Source organism: Saccoglossus kowalevskii, chromosome 11, assembly GCF_978046115.1.
Source record: "Saccoglossus kowalevskii chromosome 11, keSacKowa6.1, whole genome shotgun sequence".
Taxonomy (NCBI): domain Eukaryota; kingdom Metazoa; phylum Hemichordata; class Enteropneusta; family Harrimaniidae; genus Saccoglossus; species Saccoglossus kowalevskii.
This window is the reverse complement of record NC_140651.1, coordinates 26285562-26298657: the sequence shown is the minus strand read 5'-3', so window position 1 is coordinate 26298657 and position 13096 is coordinate 26285562. Positions and strand designations below refer to the sequence as shown.

Sequence of the window (13096 nt, the reverse complement as noted above, 5' to 3'; positions counted from 1 at the left end):
AATGTCTGTATGTCATCCGGTCAAACTCATGTTGCCTGCTCTAAATAATATAGGCAGTAGACATTCGTCACCGTGGAAAGGTCCATCCAGTCTAAGCACCGTATTTGCCGTTATGTGTATACAATTCGCAAATTATATACAATTAATTAATTGATTAATTATTAAAACAGACTTCAGATACCGGATATGGATACGACCCTGAACAGAGATCGACATATCGGCATACGTGTCACAAGCTATTTTAGGTAAGCTTTTGGAGCTTAAGTATTCATCTCTGACGTATTCGGTTGTTTTGTACCGGCAAGTGAGCATATTTTATACAGCTGTTGAAATCAATTGAGATATGTCCAACAACGAATACATGTAGATTGTTTACAACATACTGAGAGTTGCATATATTAGGACCGACGCATAAAGAAGAGAATCTGTATTACGATGACGATCGCCATAATGCCAAATTTGAAGCTGATCATCATGATTCTGTTTTCAGTCACTATTGGGTCTGCTTACGAAAACGAATACACAAACGAATATGCCGTGCACGTCAGAGGCGGACCAGAAGTAGCAGACAATCTGGCTGTAATGTATGGTTACAGAAATATTGGGCAAATTGGTTCCTTGAAAGACCATTACTTGTTCGAACACAGCGACGTTCCCCGGATTGCTAAGAGGCCTGCTACTGGACCACATACTCGTTTAAATGACGAAGAGAACGTACAATGGATGGAGCAACAAATGGTCATAAAAAGAGAGAAGAGAGATATGATGAACAACTTCACAGATCCCTTATGGTCTGATGAGTGGTACATTAACAGGGACGGAGTCACAATGAAAGTTCAGGAAGCATGGGATGCTGGTTACACCGGAAAGGATGTTGTTGTCACAATCGCAGATGATGGCCTCGAAATTGACCACCCCGATTTGATAGGTAATTATGACCAAGAGGCTAGCATAGACCTTAATGACCGGGACAGTAACCCTTACCCGAGGTCCACACCAGACGATTATAATAACCATGGAACAAGATGTGCTGGTGCAGTAGCCATGATGGCTAACAACAGTATATGTGGTGTGGGGATAGCATATAATGCCCGCATTGGTGGTATCCGTATTTTGGATGGCAAAGTTACGGATTCAGTTGAGGCGTCTGCACTAAGCTATCAACCCCAACACGTGGACATTTATAGTTCGAGCTGGGGACCGACCGATGACGGAGAAACACTTGAAGGACCTGGTCGTCTTGTAACCCAAGCTTTATATGATGGCGCAACTAATGGTCGCGGTGGAAAAGGGTCAATTTATGTGTTGGCAGCGGGTAATGGAGGGGTTGTGGACGACTGCAACTGTGATGGTTACCAAGCCAACATATATACTGTGAGCATTACCAGTGCCACTGAGAAAGGAACTAAGCCATTTTATACAGAGTCATGCGCTTCAGCACTGGCCACAACTTACAGTAGCGGGGACGCAGGAGAAAGACAAATCTGTTCCACAGATGAACATCAAAAATGCACAAAACATCACACTGGAACTTCTTCGTCAGCTCCGTTAGCAGCAGGCATAATAGCACTGGCACTGGAAGCGAACCCTGATTTAACATGGCGTGATGTACAACATATCATTGTACGTACTTCTAAACGATACAACCTTGAAGACAACGATATAGGATGGACTACCAATGCCGCTGGTTTTGAAGTGAGTCACCTGTATGGATATGGATTGATGGACGCTGAACATATGGTCAGAATGGCAAATCAATGGATAACCTCACCAGAACAGCGTATTTGTGAATATCAAAACAACCATACTTGGGCAATTCCCGGAACTGGAAAACTGAAGCTAACTCAGCAAGTCGATGGTTGCGTTAGTGAAGAGCTGGCAGTCACTTATCTAGAACACGTTCAAGTGATTGTAAGTACAGAGTTCTCTAGAAGAGGAGATTTGACATTTGTCCTTATTTCACCTTCTGGTACACAGTCTGTACTTATGTCACGTAGGGAATTAGATGGTAGTGATGAGGGACTCAATGAGTGGGCTTTAATGACAACTCATTTTTGGGGCGAAAAACCGGAAGGTACGTGGACGTTGGAGGTTGAAAACAAAGGTGACTCTTCGAACTCTGGTGAATTGTTAAAATGTAACTTGGTGCTTTATGGTACAGAGACACAGGTGAATTCGGAATTATCTGATTAGTATGAACCAGACTCGGAACGCATTTAATTAAAAGAACACATGTTACATCATGTGATCTACTGTCGTTATATTGGTGAAGGGTCAGCATGAAAATTAGTATAAATGCTCAGCTAGTATAATATACACATATTTTAACACAGGAGTATATTTGCTCAAAAATAATTCTCTCTTCGGCCCTGAAATATTAAATAATAGCGTGATGATACACTTTTTTTTCTATGGAATGCAATTATGCTTTATTCTTTTATCTTCAAATATTCTGGTAAAAAAAGTAAACTAAAAACAACCCTCATCTTTAAAATTTACACGCATGCTGGCCCAAACGATGTTTTACTCTTCGACGTAAATCATAGTTCAATCTGTCGTACAGATCGTTAAACCGTGGTTGTACTCTCGAAAAATCCAAAACTGAAATAAAAATACGCCTGAAATATGTACACGATATTATGAATCACACTTTGAATAGCACTATATATAGTACAAACATGCGTTTAGGGATTTATTCGTGGCTTATTGGCACAATTAGATAGTTGCTATATATTTAGGGATTTCAGACAGTATAAAATACATTACTCGCATTGTTCGATTACAACAACTTATAAGGCTCAGAGTTAACGTTTAATAAATTAGGAAATATTTTGTGAGCGTAGTTTTGTAAATTGACTATTTTTCTGCTATTTTGACACTTGAAGTTGGTCAAGTGATAACAAGGTTATCCCCTGATATCACTTCTGACGTCATGTGCAGTATTTTCCACGCAATTCCTGGAGATATAGCTAACTCACGACGTATCTCGTATAAACAATCTTTACAAATATGTACTATTAGGAGATGACATCGTAACATTTACTAGATATTTATTTTCTGTATGGTATATGTGTAGGATAATTGCATCTTAATATTATTGCTGTCGATATTCACATTTTACGATTAGTGGCAATCCAACTAACTATGAAACTGTTGCTAAGCTTTTTGAAATTGAAATATTTAAGACAATGGGATTAACAATATATTGGTCATAAATTGATAATATTATTTATTGGGTTCAGGTTTCTTCTTATTTCTGTAATTAGTCAGCTCAAATAAATACAATATATACGCAATATAGTTAACAACATATTGCTCCCAGATGAAAGAGCTCGGAAAATGTAAGACAATCCACTTTACAGTTTTTTATATCACTTTTCATTTTATGGAAATTCAACCTATCACCATTTTATGCTGTCCACCATTTTTCAGCAGAGGATGATGGGTAAAGTATGACATCATATCCACTAATGTGAGAAATTGAGAAAATGATTTTACCTGTAACTTCCAAAATTAAACATAGTGTCAAACATGCATATAAAATAGTAGTCGTAGCAAAAACAAAATGAAAATATTCCGCGTTCCTCAGCAGCGCGCTCAGAGCCCATAGAAATACGTGGTACAGTGGTGCGCATCTTAGCAACGTGGAACGTCTTGTGACCTAGCTCCGCCCCGAGGATATATTCCCTGTTGACAACCAAAAACGGACAGAAAAGTGTCATTCTATTTGAAATGACAAAAATAACGATTTTTATTGATTTTTGCGTTTTTTTAGCAATATCTTTATTTTTTTGTGTATGTGTGAAATTCTTATTTTTATTATTATAATTATACATAAGTAATATACATACCAAAAATTTGAACTAATTTGCATCAGTAATGCTTACGTTGTAAATGAAAGCATTTTCTCATTTTTTCACAACAGTGGATATGATGTCACACTTTACCCATAATCCTTTGCTGGAGAATCAAGATGATAACTGCATAATACTAATAAAAAGTTGAATATCTAGAAAATGAAAATTGATATAAAAACTGTAAATTGCATTCTCTCTTTTATTGAGCTCTTCCTTCTAAGAGCATTATATTGTTTGCCTTAACTTTTTTCTTCAACAATTTTCCGCAGGTTGTGTTAAAAAATGGCATTTTCGCTGTTATGGCCAATCCATCATACGTGACTTTTGTGATGAGTCGAACTAACAAATACACACGCGGAAATGCCTTGATGACGTATAACTGTGACTGCCAAATTAAAACAGACTGCTTTAACAAATATATTAATTACTGCAACTGCGTTTAGTTGCAATATATTATTTCGAATCTAGCATTATCATAGTATATCTAGTATTGCCCGGCCTCGTGACGCTATGGGAAGTGAGCCCTCATATCAGGGCAATAATTTCCCGTGTCACGATTGGCCCAGCACGCCCGACTTTCATCAATAAAAACAAAATGCGTCTTTCTAAATTACGTCGTGTGTTTGAGGTCAAACCGTGGTAAAATTATGTGATGTGATGTGATGCGATGCGATGCGATGCGATGCGATGCGATGCGATGCGATGCGATGTGATGTGATGTAGTGCGATGCAATGTGATATATAGTGTGGTGATGTGATGTAATATGTAATGTGTGGTGATGTGACGTACAACCCTGTCTCTCATCACATCAACAAACAGGGAACAGTGAAAACGTAATGACAATGCGCGTGGTTTCTAACCTTAAAAAATGCACGTATTCCATTCAATGAATGCCGTGCAGCACAGTTAAAATAGTAGAAAGTAAAAATCACAGTTCAATGGCATAGCATCATTTTATTCTCAAGCTCAAATTCAATTTTTTTTTGCTATCAAAAATTCACACATAATAGCAAATGAACCAGAACTAGTAGAGTGATTTCATTTTAAAACTAAACCTAAAAACTATCGTTTTGAAATAAATGTGTAAACGCATCTCTATGTACTATTCTTTGTATACATTTTATACTGTTTTCTTGTTGATGTGGTTATTTTAATATTAGCTACCAGCAAATGTGACACCGCGTGACAGCTGTATGCAAATCGGTTATTATATACGTTTTATTTTATTTTGACTTAGCCATATTGCTATACAATAACTGATTGTAGTCGTCTTTCAAAATCTCCATTTTTCATGTCCATCCTTTTTTTTATTATCAAGCAATAACACTCTGAATATTAAGATATATGTCAAAAAAACATAAATTTGGAAAAAGATGAAATAATTTCTGAAAAAAAAAATCCTTTTACATCACCGATCAAATGGCATCTTGAAAGTTAGAAATGTCTGATCAGATACAGAAACATTAATATACACAGTGAAACAAACAATACTTTATTTTTAGTGAAGAAACTCAAATAATCACACGATTAAAGGACAATCCCAATATTTATGTGAATAATTTGTCCCAAGAACATAATTTAGAAGATATGTATTAGATTCTGATGGCAAAGTCCGTCTTATAACGACGGGTCTGCATTTTACGATGTTTTGAACGAAACCATTCCGGAATTCGGGACGTCAGCTTTACAGAGAGGGATACTTGCATGATGTATTTTATACTTTGGACGCATTTTCAACACACCGGCAAAATTAACAAAAGATGTCAGTGGTATATTCAAAACAGTGTTTACCAGATAGCGAAGTGAGCATGGTATATAATGTTGTGTGTTTCGTCGAGTTCATATGATCGTACAATGTTTTTTAACATCCAAAATACCACAAAAAGTATGGAAGTATTGCGCTATACGTTTTTATTGCTTAGGTGAAACATTGGGCAAATCTTCAGAAGCTGATACGAGTTCGTTCAGATGATGGCCCTTTTATTTGAGATGATTTTTTTACGCCTCGAGTTGGAAACACGGACGACCGATGTACTGCGACTCCGCGCTTTTGGAACATTCGAAATCTGTTTCACCTTCCAGTACGTTGAACAAAATCAGATTTAATTCAAACATTAATTTAGAAAAGGTCATGTCACTCCAATAAACATAGCAGATAACACCTTGTGACAATGCCCTCTATCGACGAAAAGTTCTTCACAGAGTTGTCGTTGTAAGCCTGTAGTCATGTAAATTCATGTTTTTTCAAATTGGCACTAACGACTACACTGTCAAACTCAGCTATCTCATCACTCATTCAAACGTCGTTTTATGAAAATCAGCACTCCTTCGTTCGCTAGAGAGATCGATTTATTGTAAAGTTGTACTGATGGCGAAAACTATTCAATAAATCGAATACCAGTATAATCTTTAAACCTAGGTGAAGCATTCTGAACTGAATTCTGATCAAGTCGAAACTGTCATTTTTTTCATTGTGTCCCATATTACACGGAGGGTAACTAGAGTTGACCGTCGGTGACGAGCGCCCTTATTTGCAAGGGCACGGTGTTGGAAAATACATTGATGTAAATAAATATTTGGCAATTTAGGAAATTCCATCCTATGTGATACCCAGGAATATCCTGAAAATGAAACCTTAGATAATTTAAATATTGTTTTTGGAACCAACATATTGAAATCTAATTGATCAAGGGGTTGACCATTTAAAATATGGGGAATGGATGGAGTATTTGCAAGCTAAACACTGAGAAAAAAAAATATAGCAAGCAAGGTGTTGCAGGAAAACACTGAACAAAATTGTCAAAATAAACACTTCCATTGAAGGTTATTTTGGCTGTACGTTTAGTTTTTTCAAATTCCAGTCGTGTTTTCCGTACGTAATTATCATCCTCACAGACATGGGTTACATCAACCCAATTGCTGTGTCCTTAAGTGATATTACCGGGGGCGAACATGTAGGTAAATCTAGTTAGTAATATGACGAACCATCATGGAACTAGATTTCACAATGTAATATTTACAGTATGTCATCTAATCTCATCTGATCATTGTGGTCTTCATTACTGTAACATTGTCATTTAAATCATCACAACAACACAACAACACAGTAGTAATGCAAATCATAAATGTGGCAAGATTTCGTATTTTTCCAAGTTGGCTATTGTTTGTTGAAAACGATGTTCGCAGCGAGAAAGTGCCAATAATTTTCAACATTTTGCTATTTCTTGCTAGAGAAGAATCGGGAAGACGTATAATAAAATTAAGGCTATTACCAGTATACCGAGTTATGCATGCGATAGTCGATATCCTCGCTGTACCCTCTTCGCGCTTACTTGGAGGTATCCTCGCTATAACCATCATAGTTGGCCAAGTAATAAGGAATCTGAGACAAACTAGTAGTAATGATCTTTTTTTTTAATTTACTGCATTTTATTTTCTATTGCTAAATACAGAAAACGTGTATATTCTAGCTAAGTGCATGAACTGCACTATAATAATAACTGACGTTTTACAGTGGTGGTAGTACATTGGCGATGAACTGTGCCTCGTACATATAATTGCCTGGTGGGTTATATTGACATGCCACATAACAATTGTTGTTAGCGAAAGCAATACCACAACCAAGCTGTTGACTATTTGCCCAGACAAGTTGTGTAAAATGACCTAAAAACAAAAGGGAGTGTACGTTTTATTTAACACAAACATTTTGTAATGGTGTAATTTGCTTGTTGCAATTATACGATTTATAGTAAATATACAGTTACTGGGTATATGAAAAATAGTAACAAATGTCAGCGCATTTAGTGTGAAAAACTTGCACTGAAAAAAATTCAGTCGTCCATGAATAAGTTGTTGTGTAATATTGACTAATTGCAGCATTACAACGGTGGTTGCATATGCCTTTCTTAGAGAAACGTGTTTAAGGAATATGCCATAATCTTGCATCAAACACTTTTGTGAAATTAATTACTTGACTGATATGCTGACCTACCAGTGTTCATAGCAAAGCCAGGATCGTCGTAATTATAACGCGAAATCTCACTATACCACATCAAACTATAACCATAACCTATATTGTATATAAGAAATTAAAATAGAATTCATAAACTTTGAACATGATTTCAAATGATTTGATACGAACGAGTTACAAAACATGTAATGTTACATTAAGGTAGAGATGCAGTTTACCTGACAGGTATTTTAATTAGTTAATTAGGAAACCAAGATGACCTCCCTTGTCCACAAAACTATATATTTTCGGAAAGCTTATTGTATGAATTTTAAAATTTTGGTAGTATTTTTTTATGGACAGTGTAGTTTGAAATATGCACAAAAATGTGCTTTTTTGGTCAAAAGTGATTAAAAAAAATAGCTTCTAAACCATGCTTCTGTTTCCTGTCAAAATTGGTTTACGGGTACATCTGTTTACTATGAAGAAAGTGCCGTCTTGAAAACTGTCTACAAGTTTGCAGGGCAGCAGCTCAAATTTCACTACTTCAAGTTTATGCATAAATTAACACCCATGCTAGTTGTCTGTACGATTGTTGTAACACTGTTCAACCAAAAACAATGCCCCGACGGCGTTTTGAAGATAAACACATTGTCAATCATTTGTGAACATTTCAAAACAAAAGGTCAAATCGTCTAGGAGCTATTTTTTTTAAAGTTCTGGGATGTGCACTAAAAAGAAGCTGAGATAATTGCTAATTTGCATAACAATTCACTCGGTAAGAAGTTTGCTAATGCTCATAATTAAAATGGCTGTAACAGTTCCAAATTTAAATGTATTATCGTTTTGTAAAAAGATAAATATAGTGCATAATATGGAGATCCCGTCATTTCTTTTTTTCACCATGTTTATTTTTTATTATTTATGTACAGCCTTGCTAAATCTTGCTAAGCATTCAAAAGAGAGAATGTTTGCACCTGTTATGTATATTTTAAAAATGTCTTTTGAGTATGTTCCACTATTCACAATTCTACAAAATTGTAACAGTCTATAGCCAAGACTGTTTGGATAATAAAAAGCAAAAAAAAAATAATTTCACTTACATGTGCCCACGAACCTGCATCCTTACCTTAAACAGACTAAATGATTGTTGTTAAGTTATCTCATGTCTGTATATTATTTGTATTAATACATTTTTTCTGTACACTGGGCTCTCCGGAAAAAAAACATCTTCTGTAAATTCGAACCAACCGTTGTTAAACGATACAATGATATTGATAGTTTTTTTATAATTGCTTTACCTGAAACATCGTCGGGATCAGCGGCGTAATTGACAGCAAGATTTTCCCCATAGCTGGAATCACTATGTTCAAGGAATCCTTGATCAGCGTTGTTCTGTGCAACTCCCTGTCCGTATGTGGCAAGCGTGTCATTCCAAACGAGAGGAGCAACACCATGTAGACATCGAAAATAGTTGTGAGCCTCTACCAGTTGATTATTAAAGTCAGCGATCCCCGTATTTCCCATTTGATTTGGCATCGTACAACCATTGGTATCAGTTTCACCAAAACCTAAAAATGAAGCGTGCCATTTATTATTATCCTTATTACTTAGAATACAAGGCTTAGCGTATAAAAATGAGAAAGTTATCTAATGACGAGACATACTTGAAAGATTGCAAGTCTTACCACAATCCACTTCATCAGTGTTATCCGGGCAATGGAGGAAGCCATCACAAAGCTGACCTTCCCTAAGGCACATACCACCACCAACACAGGAATAAGGGGAGCTTGGATATGATACTGCACACCCATCGCTGTCATAATATGCTTTTTCTAGTTCTAAGTGATTGAGGAACGTAAGCGAAAAGTAAATGCTATTATTAGCCTTTGAGACATGTCTATCACAATATCTTTCTATCTTATCTTACATTGTGTCATTTGAATTGAGCGCTACAATACATTTATCTACAGCGACCAGACCGGTGTGTTATTCTGTTACTTTTAGACTGAGAAAAAATATCTCTGTTTCTCGTTTCCGCGCGTATCATTTTGAACTATGCGCCTCGGACGTTTTTTCTTTCCTTCTAAAGCATTCCAAAATGCGCTTGTACTCAAGTTGTCTCAAACTTTCCCTAATTTAGCTCAGTATTAAAAAGAAATCGTCTCGCAGAGAAATTCTTTCCTGGCTTTACTAACCAGGAGAAGCACAGTCATATTCATCGCTGGCATCATCACAAAGTGGGGTTCCATCACATAGATGACTCTCAGAGATACAGTAACTACTGTCGGCACATCTATACGGGGAGCTGGTATACCATGTTGCACAACCATCGGCGTCGTAATAAGCTGAAATCGTAATACGGAGGAAACATGACTTACGTGTAAAACACCTTACGATAACGATAATAACTGTTGAACATAGTTGGAATTACAGACTTACCGGCACAGCCAATCTCATCACTACCATCCCCGCATATTTCGCTGTGGTCACAAAGACTCGCCTCAGGAATGCACAAACTACCGTCTGCGCATCTGTATGGAGAATCAGGGAAAGTCTGCGCACATACATCATCGAGGTAGGCCGAATAGACCTAGCTCGAGCCATTCCATTAGAGCGCGTCCGTTCCATTAGAGAGCGTTCCATTAGAGAGCGGTCACGTGACGTGTGATCACCTGACAAGTGCTGGATACACGCTCTAACGGAAAATACCGTTATGTTTAGAGAATTTACGAACCGTTACGAAAGAGTTTGCTCGTTCGAAGACCGTTTTTGTAAAAGCGACAGCCTTGGTCGATACACTGTTCATTTACACAATCTTTCCTGGCACCATACGCACTCACACTGTTAGCGGCGGAGTGAAACGCGCCCATGTCATGCCATTAACCGATTACTGACGTCTATGTATTTCATGTCTTTGGCATGAAAGCTATAAAATATATAAAATACAATGCCTTGCTATCGTTTGAACATTTCAAATATTTAATTAGTCTAGCGTTTTTTTTTCATTCCATTGGAGACGAGTCGCTCTTCATTTCATTACAGGACGGTATGACCCAAACCACCCTCTAACGTCGCTCTATTTACTTGAATTGATATGGGAGCTATTAAATATATTTAATACAATATATTCAAACAGTTTTGAACATTTCAGTTATTTAATTGGCCAAGCGATCGTGTCATTCCATTACACACGAGTCGCTCTTCATTCCATTACAGGACGGTATGACCCAAACCACCCTCTAACGTCGCTCTATTTACTTGAATTGATATGGGAACTATTAAATATATTTAATACAATATATTCAAACAGTTTTCAACATTTCAGTTATTTAATTGGCCAAGCGATCGTGTCATTCCATTACAGACGAGTCGCTCTTCATTCCATTACAGGACGGTATGACCCAAACCACCCTCTAACGTCGCTCTATTTACTTGAATTGACATGGGAGCTATTAAATATATTTAATACAATATATTCAAACAGTTTTGAACATTTTAATTATTTAATTGGCCAAGCGATCGTGTCATTCCATTACAGACGAGACGCTCTTCGTTCCATTACAGGACGGTATGACCCAAACCACCCTCTAACGTCGCTCTATTTACTTGAATTGATATGGGAGCTATTAAATATATTTAATACAATATATTCTAACAGTTTTCAACATTTCAATTATTTAATTGGCCAAGCGATCGTGTCATTCCATTACAGACGAGTCGCTCTTCATTCCATTACAGGACGGTTTGACCCAAACCACCATTTAACCTCGCTCTATTTACTCGATTTGATATGGGAGCAATTACATATATTTAATACAATATATTCAAACAGTTTTGAACATTTCAATTATTTAATTGGCCAAGCGATCGTGTCATTCCATTACAGACGAGTCGCTCTTCATTCCATTACAGGACGGTTTGACCCAAACCACCATTTAACCTCGCTCTATTTACTCGATTTGATATGGGAGCAATTACATATATTTAATACAATATATTCAAACAGTTTTGAACATTTCAATTATTTCATTTGCCAAGCGATTGTGTCATTCCATTACAGACGAGTCGCTCTTCATTCCATTACAGGACGGTATGACCAAAACCACCCTCTAACGTCGCTCTATTTACTTGAATTGACATGGGAGCTATTAAATATAATTATTAAAATATATTCAAACAGTTTTGAACATTTCAATTATTTAATTTGCCATGCGATCGTGTCATTCCATTACAGACGAGTCGCTCTTCATTCCATTACAGGACGGTTTGACCCAAACCACCATTTAACCTCGCTCTATTTACTCGATTTGATATGGGAGCAATTACATATATTTAATACAATATATTCAAACAGTTTTGAACATTTCAATTATTTCATTTGCCAAGCGATTGTGTCATTCCATTACAGACGAGTCGCTCTTCATTCCATTACAGGACGGTATGACCAAAACCACCCTCTAACGTCGCTCTATTTACTTGAATTGACATGGGAGCTATTAAATATAATTATTAAAATATATTCAAACAGTTTTGAACATTTCAATTATTTAATTTGCCATGCGATCGTGTCATTCCATTACAGACGAGTCGCTCTTCATTCCATTACAGGACGGTATGACCCAAACCACCCTCTAACGTCGCTCTATTTACTTGAATTGATATGGGAGCTATTAAATATATTTAATACATTATATTCAAACAGTTTTCAACATTTCAGTTACTTAAATTGGCCAAGCGATCGTGTCATTCCATTACAGACGAGTCGCTCTTCATTCCATTACAGGACGGTATGACCCAAACCACCCTCTAACGTCGCTCTATTTACTTGAATTGATATGGGAGCTATTAAATATATTTAATACAATATATTCTAACAGTTTTGAACATTTCAATTATTTAATTGGCCAAGCGATCGTGTCATTCCATTACAGACGAGTCGCTCTTCATTCCATTACAGGACGGTTTGACCCAAACCACCATTTAACCTCGCTCTATTTACTCGATTTGATATGGGAGCAATCACATATATTTAATACAATATATTCAAACAGTTTTGAACATTTCAATTATTTAATTGGCCAAGCGATCGTGTCATTCCATTACAGACGAGTCGCTCTTCATTCCATTACAGGACGGTTTGACCCAAACCACCATTTAACCTCGCTCTATTTACTCGATTTGATATGGGAGCAATTACATATATTTAATACAATATATTCAAACAGTTTTGAACATTTCAATTATTTCATTTGCCAAGCGATTGTGTCATTCCATTACAGACGAGTC

The 13096-nt window shown here is 36.6% G+C and overlaps 2 protein-coding genes across 2 annotated transcripts; one reads left to right on the top strand and one right to left on the bottom strand.

Annotated features, from left to right (window-relative positions):
* The first annotated feature begins 265 nt into the window (after positions 1–265).
* Positions 266–3296, top strand: LOC144341606 (furin-like). Its single transcript, XM_085505074.1, has one exon. The coding sequence runs from the start codon at positions 436–438 to the stop codon at positions 2191–2193; it is 1758 nt and encodes a 585-aa protein (XP_085361200.1). The 5' UTR covers positions 266–435; the 3' UTR covers positions 2194–3296.
* Positions 3297–7251: 3955 nt separating this feature from the next.
* LOC144364537 (Golgi-associated plant pathogenesis-related protein 1-like) lies at positions 7252–10396 on the bottom strand. The gene is made up of 6 exons (XM_085505073.1): positions 10250–10396; positions 10006–10155; positions 9496–9648; positions 9109–9378; positions 7850–7927; positions 7252–7521 (listed from the first exon to the last, which is right to left on the bottom strand). Exons 3-6 carry the CDS (start codon positions 9566–9568, stop codon positions 7367–7369), a joined length of 576 nt encoding a protein of 191 aa, XP_085361199.1. The 5' UTR covers positions 9569–9648; positions 10006–10155; positions 10250–10396; the 3' UTR covers positions 7252–7366.
* Positions 10397–13096: the final 2700 nt, after the last annotated feature.